Raw genomic sequence first — 16,686 nt, 5'->3', positions numbered from 1 at the left:
CTGAGCAACTACTGTGTGCTGGCTGTTTGCACACTCCCAGTTTACAGATGAGCAAACTGAGTCACTCAGCCGGGGCTCAGCCATGTCCAGCTGCCTCCCCTGCAGTTGTGGCCCCAGGATGGTGACACCTCTGGCCTCCTCCCACAATACTAGAGGAGTGGCCACCCCACCCCTCCCGCTCCCTGGAGGCTCAGACAGGGGAAGGGACTTGACCATGGTCAGGCAGCAGGGAGTGGGTGGCCTCCAGGTTCGTCTGACCCCCACCATGCTCTTCAGCACATAGTAGGTGCTTTCAACTCAAAGGACTTTACGGATGCCCTGTGCACATCGGCAGAGGAGGGAGCCGGTGCCTGGGTGAGGGAGTCTCGGCGTCTCCCAGCAGGAAGTGGCAGAGAGGGGAGGCTTGGTAAACATGTAGGACCTGAAGACCCACTGTGTGCAGCACCCCACCGAAGGCCCCCCATGTATCATGGTCTCATTGGATCCTATCATGACCTCATGAATTGAGAGCCGTCACCAGCCCATATTACAGAGGGGAACACTGAGGCTCAGAAGGGTTGAGTGCACAGGCAGCATCATGACAAGAGGTGGCGGTGCTTTTGCTGTAGACTGTGCACCGGGCCACATTCAGGAAAGAAGTTCGAGGTCAATCAAGCCACTTGCAAAGATCTCAGCAGGGGGAGGAGGGGCACACTTATTGAGCACCTGCTGTGTACCTCGAAGGTGATGGGCTCCGGGCTGCCTGGCTTCTGGTCTCAAGCTGGTGTTCCTCCACCCCAGCTGTGTCTCGCAGCCAATCAACCTATTGATTCCAGGCGGTGGTCTAAACAAAGCCAGCGACTGGTCCCCAAGCCCCCAAAGTCCCAGAGGCTGTCCCGTGCCAGTAACTAGAGCTCAACGCCTCTCCCCAACCCTCTGTCAAACCCCAGATCCCAGCTGGAGCTGTGACTGTGCTCGCTAACTGGACCGCCTTGGCAAGTAGTGAGCGCCCTGTCTCTGGGAGAATCCAAGTAGGGCCACCATGGAGGAAAGCCGATACTCAGGTGGGAGGACTTTCTGGTGCTAACCCTGGGAAAAGCAGGGCCCCTCCCCTGCTACCTTTCACCCAGGGGAGGAGGGGAGGCCCCCAGTGCTTCTCTAGAAAGGAGGGGGAAGTTCTAAGAAAGGCCCCAAGGGTGAGGGTGAGGGTCAGGAGCCCTGACCGGCCTTCCTGGCGCAGAGCCAGGCAGCAGGGGCAGGCGGGGGCCCCTCCTTTTTCTGACTCAACACCCTCCGGACAAAAACGGCCCCAGCTGGGGAGCTGGGCGCTTGAGAGCCGGAGGCCAAGCAGAGCGGCGGCCCAGGAGAGGTGGCATTTGGCATGAGTCCTCAGAGCCACGGTGAGGGGAGGGGCTGGGGGCCCGCGGTGGGGCACCAAGGCAGAGATCTGGGGGGGCTCAGGTGTTGGGGGTGAGGGCTGGGGGGGTCTGGGGAGTGGCTCAGATGTGGGGGAAGAATGGGAACCCAGGGTCCTGCGCTCAGGGAAGGGTCTAGAGTTGGGGACAAGCATCAGGGTAGAGCTGGAGGGTCCAGAGGCGTAAGGGTGGGGGCTGGGGCTCAGGCGGGAAGGGGAAAGCAGGACCCAGCTTTCTGGAGGTGACGCTGCTTGGAGGGGGACGGTGTCAGCTTCTTTGTGTCTCTGGACAGTGACTTGGACCCGAGTCAGGAGGGGAAGGCATGCAGAGGGGGCTGGGGGCCGCTGAGCCCCTCTGCTTCTGCGTGGGCTCCGCGCAGGCTCCCGGGGGTACTGGGGGGCCCTGGGCATGCGCAGAGCCGGAGCCCAGCCTCACCCTGGGGCTCCTGTCACACGCCCCCACAGGGTTCTCGGAGTCGCCCAGGAAGCGGTGCTGTGGGTGGGGGACCTGGCTTGTGCTGCTGGGGCTGGCCACTGCCGCCCTGTGGGCCGGGCTGCTGTCCCTGCTTCTCATGTGGCGTAAGGACACCCCCAGCCCTGTCTGTGCCCCCCAATCCTCTGTGCTCCCTCCCAGACCCTCTCCCCACGCCCTTGCCCTAGAGCCCCTCACCCCAGCCAGCACCCCCGTTTCCCACCCCCTGAGCAGCCCCCCACGGGCGACACTCAAGGCCTCCATCCTCAGCTCCCAGGAGGGGCATGGGAGGGCGGGGCCACAGGACAAGCCCCCCACCCTGTCGCTCTGCCCCTCCCCAGACTGGGACACCCTGCGGAGTCAGAGACTGCTGGAGGAGGCGACTGCACGCAACGGTATGATGGGGAGGCAAGGGGGGGGTTGAGGGTTAGGACACCAGCTGCCGTCCTGCTTCCGCCAGGGCCTGCCAGGGCAATGCCCCTCTCTGGGCCTCACAGTCCCCCCCAAGGGTCAGCCCGTGTTGCTCCCCGCCCTGGGCAGGGGGTACCCAGGCAGCGCGGCTTGGAGCAGTGCCCGGCAGCAGCTTGATACACACGCCCCTCCACTCACAACGGGGCTCTGCCCCCAGTGCTCCTCATACACTGAGAATATCAGAAATCAAAAAGGCACGGCTTGGCCGGGCACGGTGGCTCACGCCTGTCATCCCAGCACTCTGGGAGGCCGAGGCGGGAGGATCACTCAAGGTCAGGAGTTCGAGACCAGCCTGAGCAGGAGCGAGACCCTGTCTCTACTAAAAATAGAAACAAATTAATTGGCCAACTAAAATATATATATATGTGTGTGTAAAATTAGCCGGGCATGGTGGCGCATGCCTGTAGTCCCAGCTACTCGGGAGGCTGAGGCAGGAGGATCGCTTGAGCCCAGGAGTTGGAGGTTGCTGTGAGCTAGGCTGACGCCATGGCACTCTAGCCCGGGCAACAGAGTGAGACTCTGTCTCAAAAACAAAAAAGGCATGGCTAGCTGGGGGCTGTGGCTCCCTGCCATGACCCAGGATTCCCAAGAGAAGTACCATCGCCGCTGAAAGCCTAATACTGTAGCACCACCCTAAAGTCCAGCCACTGCGAGTTGAGCCATCGTAAGTCAGGGACCATCGGTATCTGTAGATGGCAGGAGTTACTGCTGCATGCCTCAGTTTCCTCATCTGTGAAATGGGTGAAAGTTTAGTGCCGTGAGATGGCAGCCAGCAAAGACTCGTGACTCGCTCAGAGAAATGCCCGCTGCTTTTAAATTTAATCCTGGGTGAGGGAAGGGCACATGTTCGTTCTACTCTTGCCTGTACCTGCCTGAACACGAAGGAAGGGAGGGAGGGAGGGAGGGAGGGGCGGAGGGGGGAGGGAAGGGGGAGGGAAATGTGAGGGGGGCCTCTGCGGTGGGCCCAGGGTGGGGTTCAAGGACCTGCCTTTGTGATTCCTGAGGACACATCTCTCCCGCTGCCCCAGTCTCCCGCCTTTCCAAGGACTTGCAAAGACGCCAGCATGACCAGGTGGCCCAGGAATCCCAGGGTGAGCCACCTCTGGTTGGCGGGAAGGGGGAGAAGGTCGTGGATGGCCCCGGGGGACACGGGATGTTGGGACCAACTGTGCCCCCCTCCGGACACCTGTGACCTGCAGAGTGAACAGGTGGCCCTAAGAACCCAGGCAAAGAAAGAGTCCAAGGGACAGGGTGGGGGCAGATGGGGACTGGCTTGCCACTAAGCCCCTCCCCTCAAACAGCTGCCCAGATGTTGCAGCACATGGAGGAACTCCGAGCTGAACAGAAGAGACTGAAATCTCAGGGTGAGAGACCGGGCGGGGGTGCGGGGCTGGACTGGGAGGGAGGGAGTGTCCCAGAGCCACAGCGGTCTGGGGGGAGGGGACCCTCCCGTCCGCCTGCATCGCCCCGGCGACCAGCCCTGCCCTTCAACGCCCATCAGAGTCCGAGCTGTCCGGCCACCTGGATACGCTCCTCGCGGACCTGAACAACCTCAGGGCCCAAGGTGAGGCTTGGCCGGGAATCGGGGGCGTGGGGGGCAGGGAAGGGACAAGGAGGGGCCCCGCCAGTCGGTGCCTGAGCCCCGCCGCCCTCCCCGCTCTCCCTCCTAGCCTTGAACGCGGGGCGCGCAGCCTCAGACTCGGCGGCGAGACTCCAGGAGGAGGTGGCGAGGCTGCGGGTGGAGCTGCAGCTGTCCAAGGGTGAGCGCAAGGGACAGCGCCGGGACGCGTGTGGCCGCGCCTGCTGGCCAGTGTGGGCGACGGGCATGTGTGGGGGGGGGCGTGGCGTGAGGCGGCACGTCCCTGCGATCGTGCGGCCCGAGTGTCGCTGGGAGACACGCAGGCACGTGTGCTCGGATGTGCGGTGCATGTGCTGTGTGTGACACCTGGATGGGCCTGAGTTTATGGCCGGGCAGGACACACGGGGCGGGCAGAAGAATGTCCCTTCTGACCCCAACAGTGTCCCTCCACCGATCTGGCGGCGGGCGGGGGTCCCCACACGATTGTCCTGCCCGGGTCAAAGCAGTCCGGCGTTGACCACCTCTCCGGTCCCTTTGCCGCTGTGCTCTGCCTGGCATGGCTTAGCGGGAGGTCACCGGTCCCTTACGGAAGATTGTCTGCCAGCCCAGGGGGCCAGACGGGGTCATGTCTCCAACAAGGGGACGATGAGGATGGTGGCATCTTCCCCAGGGGTGGTGGCCATAGGAGGGCAGCAGGCTGCAGAGAGAGCAGACATTCATTCATTCAATCCCTGTACCTTTATTTTTTTTTTTAGACAGAGTCTTGTTCTGTTGCTCAGGCTAGAGGGCCATGGCGTCAGCCCAGCTCACAGCAACCTCAAACTCCTGGGCTCAAGCGATCCTCCTGCCTCAGCCTCCCGAGTAGCTGGGACTACAGGCACGAGACACCATGCCCAGCTAATTTTTTACATATATATTTTTAGATGTCCAGCTAATTTCTTTCTATTTTTAGTAGAGATGGGTGGTCTCACTCTTGCTCAGGCTGGTCTCCAACTCGTGACCTCAAGCGATCCTCCCACCTCGGCCTCCCAGAGTGCTAGGGTTACAGGCGTGAGCTGTCGCACCCGGCCAATCGCTGTACCTTTAACGTGGTGTGGGAACCGGGATTTTACAGCCCTGCTGCCCGGCCCCAAACCAACAGCCCTGCCCTTGAACCGCATGCGGTCTCCCGCCGCCGGGAAGCCCCCGCTGCCCCAACCGGGTGAGAGAAGAGGAAGGATCTTTGCTTGGTGTGAAGGAGTCTCGTCCCCTGGGATGTGGGAATCCCAGCAAGAAACCGCACTGTGGTCCCTCGGGGACGGGGGGGGGTGGGGTGGACAGGGGATTCTGGGTCATGCTCACTCCTGACAGGTCACCTCCCAGGTCCTACCCAGTCCTTGAGGTCCCCCATGGCCTGGGGTCCGAGCCCAGCTCTGGGGCTATGACCAGGTAAGGAACAGCCAAGGCTCCTCCCCCAGAGTTTTCTTTAAGGGCCCAGAGGTGTCCCCTCCCTGTGTTAACAGCACGCCCCCAGAGCCCCGCCGTCCCCTTCTGCCCTCCCTGCTGTCTCGCCTGGCCAGCATGCCTCCAACGGGAGTGAAATCATCTCGGCTTCCCCAGAAGCGGCCAGGAGCTCTGGTTGGGGGGTGCTGCCGGCCATGGTGGCCGCCAGGGCTGTCGGTGGGGACAGTGCTGGGAGGAAGTGACTCGGGTGTACCTGACCATGGCACCGCCGCCCTTGGTCCTGGTGGTTGAGACGTGGCTGGCGCGGCTGGCAGAGACGGCATTGGCCACGGCGTGCGTGGCGGGGACCCGTCCCCAGCGGTAGCGGGTGCCCGTGGCCGTGATGCCGGCGAGCAAGTGGCCGTTGACCTTGGAGGTGTCTGTGGCAGTGGTGGTTGAAGGTGTTTGAGAAACGGCTGGGTGTGGCATTCACAGCGTGGTGGCCGTGGTGGCCACCGGCTGTTGCCGGCCATGGCGGTGACAGTGGCGGCGGCTGAATGTCACTGGGCGTGAATGTGGCGGTAGTGTCGGTGACTGAGGTGCCACGTGCCTATTTATGACGATGCTGTTGGCGGTTGAGGAGCTTCAAGCCACAGGGGGTCTGTGGTGGTGGCAGTGGTGGGGGAGGGGCTGCCACCGTGCAGCGCTGGCAGCGGCGGCGCTGGGAACCGCCGTTCTGCCCACCGCGGACGTGCTTGTGGCGGTGACGCAGGTGGCCATGGTGCTCCTGCCGGGGAGCTGGCCGGCGCCGGAATCCTAGGGAGGGAGGCAGCCTGCAAGACTCTATTAGGTGGCCCCGGGGCGGGTCAGCTTTCAGCCCAGACCTAGGAGTGACCCCAGGAGGACGCTGCCCCCCCGCTGGCCCACCTCGGTGCCCACTGACCCCCCACCTCCCCCCCAGGCGTGGCGTGCGACACCTGCCCCGAGGAGTGGGTCCATTTCCAGCAGAAGTGCTACTACTTCGGGGAGGGCGCCAAGAAGTGGCTCCACGCGCAGTACGCCTGCGAGGACGTGGGGGGGCGCCTGGCCAGCATCCACGGCGCGGAGGAGCAGGTGCGCCCGGGCTCTGCGGACGCCGGGGGCAGCATGGTGCGGGGGTGGGGGGCGAGGGATTCCCCACACCGCCACCCCCAACCTCCGTGGCAGGCGGGAGGGACCCGGGCCTGTCCCCCCAGTCCTCCAGCCCCGTCTCCCGCCCCCAGGACTTCCTGAGCAAGCGGGCCAGCTGGAAGGGCTCCTGGATCGGCCTCCAGGACCTGGACAGGGAGGGGCAGTTCACCTGGATGGACGGGACCCCCATGGACTACAGGTGAGCGGGTGGGACCACCACAGAGGGAGGAGCACCGGGAGGAGTCCCACCGTGGAGGCGCCCGGGGTCAGGGAGCCGGCCTCTCGGTGCAGGTCAAAGACTGAGGCTCCACGCACAGACCGGGAGGGCCCCCCACCCCGGCCTCTGACCTGACGCCCTTCCCTGCAGCAACTGGTCCCCCGGGGAGCCCAACAACCAGGCCCAGGGCGAGGACTGCGTGATGATGCGGGGCTCGGGCCAGTGGAACGACGCCGCCTGCCACAGCAAGCTGGACGCCTGGGTGTGTGACCGGCTGGCCACGTGCGGGCCACCTACCACCTCGACCCCCGAGGGGCCCCCGGGAACTACTCCCAGCCTTTGACCTCGACAGCCGCCTGCCCAGCCCTCTGTGGTCCTCTCCGCCACCCCTCGCCCACATGGAACTGCCAGGCCCAGAGCGGGCCCCCGAGCACCCTCCACTGAGGCCTGGGTGCCTCCGCGGCCAAAAGGGCCCCGTGACGTTTTCACCCACCCAAACTGGGGCAGCTGGCCCACCCCCAGCTCCTCCGCAGCCCCTGCCCCGTCAGACTGTCCCCCTACTGCCCTCCCCAGAAGCAGCGCCGCAGGACAGAGACCCCAGCTCAGGCAGCGAGACCTCCGGCCCAGCCTGCGTCAATACCGAGGGGCCACGATGGCCCACTCCCTGGCCCCTCCTCGGAGGCCTGGCCAGGTCTGGTCTGGTCTCCGGGTGAGGCACATGGCAGCTGCGAATTCCAAAGCCTGGTGCCTGAGACCACCTTTGACCACTGTGAGCCACCAAAGTGCCACCAAAGTGCAATTCGTACCTTCCCCACCTTTTGCATGCTTTCTTATGTCGTTGTAAGAATGTACTAGGTGGAGCCCACAGATGAAGACTCTGGGGCCCGGGAGACCCCCTGACAATACTGTAGGAGAAGGCAGTGGACCACCCTGAGCCCAGTTCCTCAGGCTGGGGCTGCTGGGGGAGGCTGATGACACATGGCAAGTGCCCAGAACAGGCCTGGTATACAGAAGGCGCCCACTAAGTGCTGGCTGGGGAGTTGTAGGCAAGTTCAGGTCTGGAGGTGCTGGCCCCAGCCCCAAGCTAGGCTGGGGTCAGCCCATGCCCCTGAGGCCACAAGAGGGAGGGTGGGAGGTCAGGATGGCAGGACACCCCTCATCAGACCCCTCTGCTGCTCAGGCCCACGCTGGGTCATGCACGCCTCCTCCCTTTCCCCTGACCCCACCTCCAAGTCCTGTGGGCTCCACCGTCCCGACCACGCTCACAGTCGGCTCACAGAGAAAACCAAAGTCCTACAGGGTCCCTCAACGACCGCAGAACCCATCCCGCCAGCCTCCTCACTGTTCCTTGGACATGCAGTCTCGCCCCCAACCCCAGGACCTTTGCACGTGCAGTTCCCCCTGCTGGATCCATCCCCCAAGTCTCTGCTCCTGGTGGGGCCCATCCCGAGTGTCCCTCCGCTCCCATCTACCCTTAAATCACAGCCCCCACTCCCTGTCCCCCAGTCCCCGCTGTGCTTTCTCACTGCGGCACACTTCCCCTTTCAACGAAACCCAACGTCGACTGATTTCTGCTGCCAGCTCTCCGGTTAGAATGTAAACATCAGGAGGGCAGGCACCTTTGTTCTCAGCGGTGTGCCCAGTGCCTGGCACCGGGTAGGTGCTCAATAAATGTCAGATTAATAAATCTGTGTGCCCACGGACAAATGACTTCTCTCGGAACCCAATTCATGGCCCAGAACACAGGGTGATGCCACTTGCCTGGCCACCGAAGGCTGGTGCTGCCTTCCCTGTCCTCATTCTCCTCCTCCTCCTCCGGACTTGTTACAAATGCAGATTTTGAGGCACGCCCCAAACCTGCAGAATCTGCCACTCTGGGGGTGGGGCCCTGCCACCTGCAATGGACAAGGCCCTAAAGCAAGATCCAGGAATGCCCTGGGGACCTTCCTAAAATGCAGACTTGGACTCAGCGGGTCTGGGGCAGGCCTGAGTCTGCATTTCTGACAAGCTCTCAGGTGATGCTGGGACCACACTTTTGAGCGGCAAAGGTCTAAAGGAGGGTGGGACAGACGACCCCCCTCTCTGCCTGTCTTATAGGCGCACAGCCAGGCCCGGTTTCTGACACACTGTCTGCGGCCACTTTGCCTACATCAGCACAACAGAGAGGTTAGACAAGGCCGGGCGCGGTGGCTCACACCTGTTATCCCAGCACTTTGGGAGGCCGAGGCAGGAGGATCGCTTGAGCCCAGGAGTTCAAGACCAACATGGGCAACACAGCATGACCCTGTCTCTACAGGCGGCGTGCACCTGTAGTTACAGCCACTTGGGAGGCCAAGGCCAGAGGATCATTTGAGCCCAGGAGTTGGAGGCTGCAGTGAGCTATGATGATGCCACTGCGCTCCAGCCTGGTGACAGAGTGAGACCCTGTCTCTATTAAAAAAAAAAAGCTAGGCAAGACCACATGGCATGAACTATATCTGGTTCCTTTTGCCAACAGTGTCTAAAGGAGCCTGTCTTGGCCTAAATCCTCCACCGGGAGTACCCCCACCAAGACGGCCTCTAATTACAGTTGTAGAAAGTGCCAGCATTGCCCCCCAGCTCCCCTGCCTGGCTTATGTCCCCACCGCCTCTGGCCTCACCCAACCCCCAGCCCCATCTGAAAGCTCAAGCTCCGCCAGACCGCCCCCACCCCCACCCCCCCGCCCCTGCAAGGCGTTGAGTGGCCCTGAGGCCCCACACAAGACGCGGACACTGGGAGAGGGGGCGCTCTGCATCCTTTATCTCCCCCGGGGTCAGCGGCCCTCCAGGGCCCGGTCTCGGGCGATGACCGCTTCCTCGAACTTGATCATGAGCGTGGTGCCCTTGTGCCAGTGTGCCGTGACCTTGGCAGGGAAGCCGCTGTGCGTGAGCACGGCCTCCACGATGCCCGCCGTGAAGCTGGCGCAGTTGAGCGTGCTGTTCTCCTTGGGCACGGAGATGTACGTGTTGATGAGCGGCTCGCGCTCGATGATGTAGAAGGTTCGCGCATCGTCATTGGCCTGTTCCAGCTTGTCGGCCTCCTTGCCAAACAGCGCCTTCCACACGGCGCCCTTGACGAAGAGCAGCGCGCCCAGCACCTTGGTCTCGCGCCGGGCACCCTTTTCGCGTGCCACCAACGCATCCAGCACCCGCGCGCCCACCTGGCGGCCCAGCGCAGCCAGGCGCGCCTGCAGCTCGGCCACCGAGAAGACGCGGCTCTGGCAGTGCTGCACCAGCTCGGAGAAGAGCAGCGCGAAGGCGCTCAGGCTCACTTCGGTGCGCGGCCGCGCCAGCGCGCGCTCCAGCAGCGCCGACTTCCCGCGCGTGAAGCGCGCCTCCATGCCGCCGCCCTACGGGACACGAGGAAACCAGGGTGTCAAGTGCGATGGGAAGGGAACCTGGCGGAAAGGCCCAGAGGAGAACCTAGTGGGACAACCCTCTCCCTTCCCCTCCCCCCCGCCCTTGCCACCAGGGTGCGCTCTAGCAGAGACTCTCCACCTGGGAAGAGATGAGAAGAAAAGGAAGGACCAAGTTGCGCATAGACATGCCTCCATCACGTTTAGCCAGAGAAAGACAGCGGAGGGGGGACAGGCGTACACCCTAGGCGGGCACAGAGGGCTTGGGGTGTAAGGTGGGAGGAGAGGCACGAGGGCCACCAGAAGCGGGAGCTGGAAAGCACCCCACCTTCCCGCCTTTGTGTCCCCTCCACCACCTGTGGGAGTAACTAGGAAACTAGTGCATGGGGGTAGAGGCGTCAGACCTAAGGCAGGGAGGGGACACAGGCAATCTAGCCTCCCCCGCCATGCGCCCCAGCAACTGACTACCCTGGGGAACTTCCTGCCCGCTCCCTGCAGAAAGCCAGAGTAAGGCGAGGGTGGGGTAAGAGTGTGTCAAGACCAAAGGCCAGGAGAGGAGAGTTGGGGGCCTGGGGAACAGGCGAGATCTGTGGGGCAGGCCAGGAGTCTTGGGTAACCCCAAACTCAAAGCGCTCAGACAGCTCGGATTTGCCACGCAGGAGGCCCACGGCCTTTGCAACATGGGTGGCCTCGGTTCTACAGGCTGGACGGAGGGGCCCAGGAAAGGCGTTGGGAGCCCCCCCCCCCACCAATGCTCTCCAGAAAGGTAGCTGGGCGGGGTGAGAAAGTAGGGGGAGAGGCGCGCTGTCGGTCCCGGGGGTTGGGGAGGCCAGGAGAGGGCGCTGTGATCCTCCCATCCGGGCGCACGAAGCCACAGCAGTCGGTGAGCGGAAGAGGGAGATGGGAAGGGGGTTGTCGGAGAGGTTGGGGGCGGGGGGCGCTGAGACACCCTCCCTCCCAGCCCACTCTCGCCCGGTCCAGTGGCAGGATCCGGAGGGGCAGCTGAGAGGCCCGCCCCCACCATGCACGGACCCGGCCAGAGGGGTCTAGGGGTGCCGAGGCGGCCCCCACACGGTCTGCATGGCGCGGGGTGGGGGAGCTAGCGGGGGGCACGGGGGACCAGGCCGCTCCAGCACGCGGCCGCCACCAGGCGCAGGGCCCGGAGCGCGCGGGATGGGAATAGGGAGTGTTGAGACCCCCTCACTGGGCTGCGATGGCGGTGGGTGAACTGGGGGCCCCGAGACCCCCGCCCCGGAGCTCTGGACCAGGGAGGAGCCCACCCCTTCCTCGTCGCATCCCGGAGCGGGGGAACCGGGGACTGCGGACGCCGAGACTCCGGCCCAGGACCCACAGGTCCTCAGGGACGGGGCGGGGAGCGGACGAGGCCCGGCACGGGCAGGGGCCGCGGGCGGACGGGGGTCTCACCGGGAACCGAGGCCGTCAGCTCGGCTGAGCTGCTTTACGGCGCCGTAAAAGGCGCGGCGTGCGCAGGCGCGAGGTGGGCCGGGTCTGTGAGTGGGCGGGGCGTGGGGTGGGCGGGGCCCGAGGGCGACCGCCAGGGGGCGCGCGTGTCCGCCGGCCCGGACGGAGAGGTGCCAGGGGTGGGCCGGCCTTGGGTGGCCTGCGATGAGGGGGACAGTAGCACGCGTGGTCACCTGCTCAGGGGCACGCATATGACAGTGGGCACACGTCTGTTGTGTCATGGGCAAGTCCATGCCTTTGGGCACAGACACGAGCTCTTGTCTCTATCTAGGGACACCTGTGTTCTTGGGCACGTTGTCCTCTTGTCTCAAGTACGTCCCTAAGCTATGGGGCGTGCCACATTAGGAGTCATTCACACCTTGGGTTCGTGCTCAGTGGCGCGAATACACTCGCAGGCGCTCGTGGGTACACGCTTAGGAGCTCGTACATACCTGTGGGCCCAGGTACACTCAGGCCGCGTACACTCGGGGCACGGGGTTCAGCTCCACGTCCAGGGACACGCGAGTACTCACACAGGGCGTTCATTCGCACCTACCCTGGTGTCCCAGGGTTTTCAGTTGTCCCATCCCCAAGTCCACTCACTCGCAGACTCTCTTCCTCCAGGTCCTGAGACCCCTCAGTCGCCCCAGTAACAGGCCCCAAAGCCACGTGGTTTCCCCTAGACTTTATTCATTTCTCTTCCCCAATCACAAAACATGAGTGCAGAAATAAATGGACACGAGCGTGTGCCCTGAACACACAGGGTGACGTAATCGAGCTCTGGCACAGGGAGTGCAAGGCACGCCCTGTGACGTTCACGTGTATCACAGTGTGCAACACACACCTCCCGCCATGCCGTGTTTGTACAGGCAACATCCCACAGTACACTCATGCACGTTTACGCGGGCGAGGAGACAGGCACATGTGATGCATGTCACAATACGACACTCGCAGTGACACACGGACACTGACAGCCACCCACCGTGACATGCCTATACTCACATATGTCACATGACACGGGCGTGCACACCACACTCGCTGTGACTCCAACATTCATCGTCACCCATCACATTCCGGGGGGCACACTGAAACGCCCGCCCTCCACAAAATGCTCACACGCGTGCGCTCTGGCACACACACACGCACACACATGCACACGCACGCGCACTTGAGAGCAGCTCCCCAACTCTCGTGCACCGCGACACACGACTTTCTCTATTTGGGCCGAGGGGCAGGTTCACATTAGACTTGGGGGCTCCGTTTCTGTCTTCGTTGGCAGCTGCAGTCCCGTCCTCCAAGCCGAGGCTACGGCGGTGGCATCTCATCTGTTCCAGCTGGGGCTCTGGGGTTGGGGGCGGAGAGAGCCAAGGTCAGGCAGATCCTGCCCCTGGGAGAGGAGCCAGGGCTGGGTCCGAGGCCCCACCCTCATCCACCTCCCCGAGTCCCGACTCACATGCACTTGGCTACTTCTCCAGAGCTTGTAAGATTTTCACTATGTTTGTGTTGATTTTGTTTATTTCTGTCGGGGGGTGGGGTGGTGAATGGGGACAGCTGAAGCTGGGTGGAACCTCAGACAAAGGTCCCTCTCTGCCGAACCCCCGGCCTGCGGTGCAGCAGAGCCTATGTATTTGGGGTGCCCATTCCTAGCACCTTTAAATAGCTGCTGAATGACTCGGAGGGCAGCATCCATCATCACCCCTCCAAACCCTGAGCTTCGGGGGAACAGGACCCCCACTGTCTCCTCCCTTGAATCCTCCTCCACCCCCCTGTCCAGCGACGAGCACCCCACGGAGGACAGGGCTGCCCGGCACCTGCTGGCTGTGTCTCCAACTTCTCCACCTTCTTCCTGACCTCGGCGATTCTCTCCTCAACAGAGTGGAAGCCCCCCTTCTGCGTCTTCTCACACTCTCGAATCAAGGCTGACACTGAGGGCAGGCAGTGGGGGGGTCTGTGAGGCCACCCCTCTCCGGAGCCCCGCCTCAGCTCCACGGGTCTGCCCCAGGCCCTCTCTGCTCACCGTTCCAAAGCTCCGCTTTCAAATTCTGCACCTCCTTCGACATCTCAGAATCTGTTCAAGAGGGAACAGGAAAACCCTTCCAGCTCCTCCATTGGGGGGGAAAGGGACAGGAAGAGAGTGGGGGGGAGGGAAGAAACAGTGGTGGCTGGGACTGCACGTTAGTACAACCTCTGTGGAAAACAGTGCAGAGACTCCCCAAAGAGCTAAAAGTAGACCTACCCTGCGATCCAGCAATCCCACTGCTGGGTATCCACCCAAAGGAAAAGAAATCATTTTACCTAAAAGACGCCTGCACTCGAATGTTTATTGCAGCACAATTCACAATTGCAAAAATGTGGCATCAACCCAAGTGCCCATCAATTCATGAGTGGATTAAGAAAATGTGGTCTCTGTATACCATGGAGTACTACTCAGCCATAAAAAGAAGTGAATTAATGTCTTTTGCAGCAATTTGGGTGGAACTGGAGACCATTATCCTAATTGAAGTATCTCAAGAATGGAAAAACAAACACCATGTGTATGCTCTAATAATTTGAAACTAATTAATGGGCACAGAAGGAAATAAAAATTATTGGAAATCAAGAAAGAGGAAGAGGGAGGAGGGAGGGGGTAAAAGCCTACCTAACAGGTGCGGTGAACACCATTCGGGTGATGGGCACATTTATAGCATTATAAAAGCTATCCAGGCAACAAAAACATTTGTACCCCCTTCATATTTTGAAAAAATAAAAAGAGATAGGGTGGAAAGGGCAGGTTCCCCAGTGCCCCACGCCCCCCCCCCCAAGAATAAACACTCACTTTTCACCAGGATTAGAGCCGAGAGAATGATGCAAAACAGTAAGGCCACGGTGAGGAGGATGTACAGGCTCATGATGGCCCTGTACAACCAGGGGGGCACCTGGGCAGGGTCCGAGGGTGACTTGGGCTGGGCTGGGAATGGGGCGGAGAAACAGGCCGGGTGACCCACCAGCGCCCAGCACCATCGCTTAGACTGTCCACCAGGGACAGCTCACTCTTCCCAACACCGTCGGCAGCTGTGCCCATCCGCGACACTGCCGCCAACATTCACCCCCCCCCCGTGATTACCCCTAAAACTGCCTGACACCCTTACTAATTCTGTCACCAACACTCGCCAATGCCAATGCCCACGAGTGCTGGGCTGTTTTGAGTTGCTCTAAAGGAGTACCCGAGACTGGGTGATTTACAAAGAGATCCCCTGGCTCACGGATTTGCAGACCGTACAAGAAGTGTGGCACCAGCACCAGGGTTGCCACCATTGTCACCGTCAACTGACCTCATCGGTTCTATTGGCTTCCTGATTCTGCACCTTGTCACTTACATTCACTCTCACTAACACTGTCCTGCGAACCCTTGCCAAGTCGATCAACAACACCATCCACAGCATTTCAGATACCCCGTCCCCGTCACCATCCTCGATGCCACCACACTGCACATCGTTCAGCCTCCCTGTCCCTGCCAGCGCCCTCCCACACTCACCCCTTCGCAAGGCTGTGGGATGAGGGCAGGTCGCATCTGCTCACCTTGACTCATGAGCCGTGGGTGACCACCCTTTGGCTGGTTCTGGTTTCTGAAGGCCAAGGTGATATTCTCATAGTCAGGGTCATTGGCACCTGTGTGTGGGTCAGTGGAAGGGGTTGTGGACACCTGCCCAGAGCTCTGGGGATTTGGGGGGTCAGGGATCTTGGTTCACCCAACCTCTGCACACAATACATTTCGGGGAGTGGAAAAAAAAAAAAACAAGAAATGAGGAGGGCTGGGTGTGGTGAGTCACGCCTGTAATCCCAGCACTTTGGGAGGCCAAGGCAGGAGGGATCGCTTGAGGCCAGGAGTTTGAGATCAGCCTGGGCAACATAGCAAGACCCCATCTCTAAAAAAAAAAAAAAGTAAAAATTAGCCAGGTGTGGTGGTGCTCGCCTGTAGTCCCAGCTACTTAGGAGGCTGAGGCTGGAGCATGGCTTGAGCCCAGGAGATCAAGGTTGCAGTGAGCTGTGATGGTGACACTGCACTCCAGCCTGGGTGACAGAGTGAGACCCTGTCTCTAAAACAAACAAAAGAAATAAGGAGCAAGGTTAAGCAGAGCGGGTGTATGTGGGGGTTTGGGGGACATCTTCTCTTCTCTTCTCTTCTCTTCTCTTCTCTTCTCTTCTCTTCTCTCTCTCTCTCTCTCTCTCTCTCTCTCTCCTCTCTTGCACACACACACACACATCGTGAAGGGAAAGGAGACTTCCAGCCCCCACCTCCAGCCCCTCACCTCTCCCATCCCATCTCTCCTCCCCACCCTTCTCCCTTCCCACCTCGACAGCCCTAACCTTCCCGATGGGCTGGGGACCCCCGTTTCTTGTCCTTTAAGGCAGCTGCCTGCATCTCAACCTTCTGGTACCTTCTGTGTACTTTCCTCAGCTCCCACGGGCCCACAGAATGCTAGTTTGTTCACACACATCCCCGCCCACCGGAAGGTGTCGAGGCAGATGGGGAAATCTTGGGGGCAGAGGCAGGAAAGAGGAGCCAGCCTCCTCCCCTCCTCCCCTCCCCTCCCCTCCTCCCCTCCCCTCCCCTCCTCCCCTCCTTTAGGATCCACGAGCCTCCTTTCATCATTGCCCCTAGATTAAGAAGGGTCTTCAGAGACCAAAGGTGTCAGGGAGGGCCAGAAAGAGAAGCCCCTAGACGTGGGGACAGAACAGAGTGGTGGGAAACTTTGTAGGAAGCTGTGTGTGTGGGGGGGTGTGTGGGTGTGAGTGTGTGTGTTTTCCCGGATGAACCTCATTCTCCTGCTTCCTCTCTGTCTCAAGCTGTGACACCTCAGGGTCCCACCTTTTAGGGTAAGGGCAGCAGAGCTTGGAGGTAAGATTCCTGGGGCTCCCCTACGCCTCCCTCCGCTGACCCCCTGTCCCACTCCCCCCCCCAGCTCCACCCTAAGAAGTGCTTCTTCTCCAAGGCCCAGTGGAGGAAAGGCACGGATGTGAGGCAACGGGGACTAACCACTGGAACACCACACCCGCACATCTGGGACTGAGGGCAGAGTCACCTCCCTCTCATCTCCTGCTAGGTACAGATTCCCCTCCACCCGGAGACCCCCGATGTCTTATTCT

The 16,686-nt window shown here is 61.5% G+C and overlaps 3 protein-coding genes across 5 annotated transcripts; 1 reads left to right on the top strand and 2 right to left on the bottom strand.

Annotated features, from left to right (window-relative positions):
- The first annotated feature begins 1,021 nt into the window (after positions 1-1,021).
- Positions 1,022-7,067, top strand: FCER2 (Fc epsilon receptor II). The gene is made up of 10 exons (XM_012790359.3): positions 1,022-1,043; positions 1,859-1,972; positions 2,207-2,260; positions 3,365-3,427; positions 3,638-3,700; positions 3,838-3,900; positions 4,007-4,096; positions 6,299-6,450; positions 6,600-6,706; positions 6,875-7,067. The coding sequence occupies exons 1-10, from the start codon at positions 1,022-1,024 to the stop codon at positions 7,065-7,067; spliced, it is 921 nt and encodes a 306-aa protein (XP_012645813.2).
- Positions 7,068-9,481: 2,414 nt separating this feature from the next.
- Positions 9,482-11,613, bottom strand: TRAPPC5 (trafficking protein particle complex subunit 5). The gene is made up of 2 exons (XM_012790762.2): positions 11,524-11,613; positions 9,482-10,092 (listed from the first exon to the last, which is right to left on the bottom strand). The coding sequence occupies exon 2, from the start codon at positions 10,081-10,083 to the stop codon at positions 9,517-9,519; it is 567 nt and encodes a 188-aa protein (XP_012646216.1). The 5' UTR covers positions 10,084-10,092; positions 11,524-11,613; the 3' UTR covers positions 9,482-9,516.
- A 616-nt stretch (positions 11,614-12,229) lies between these two features.
- MCEMP1 (mast cell expressed membrane protein 1) lies at positions 12,230-16,037 on the bottom strand. 3 transcript variants are annotated; one of them, XM_012790761.2, is made up of 7 exons: positions 15,907-16,037; positions 15,118-15,207; positions 14,375-14,506; positions 13,577-13,627; positions 13,371-13,484; positions 13,013-13,078; positions 12,230-12,901 (listed from the first exon to the last, which is right to left on the bottom strand). In XM_012790761.2, exons 1-6 carry the CDS (start codon positions 15,959-15,961, stop codon positions 13,023-13,025), a joined length of 498 nt encoding a protein of 165 aa, XP_012646215.2. In that variant the 5' UTR covers positions 15,962-16,037; the 3' UTR covers positions 12,230-12,901; positions 13,013-13,022. The 3 variants fall into 3 exon arrangements, with proteins under 3 accessions (XP_012646215.2, XP_075854466.1, XP_075854467.1); XM_075998351.1 differs by having other exon boundaries at positions 15,892-16,018; XM_075998352.1 differs by having other exon boundaries at positions 15,978-15,998.
- Between the last annotated feature and the right edge of the window lie 649 nt (positions 16,038-16,686).

This window comes from Microcebus murinus, chromosome 27, assembly GCF_040939455.1.
Source record: "Microcebus murinus isolate Inina chromosome 27, M.murinus_Inina_mat1.0, whole genome shotgun sequence".
NCBI lineage: Eukaryota > Metazoa > Chordata > Mammalia > Primates > Cheirogaleidae > Microcebus > Microcebus murinus.
Note: the sequence above shows the minus strand (reverse complement) of the source record. Positions and strands in the feature narration are given on the sequence as shown.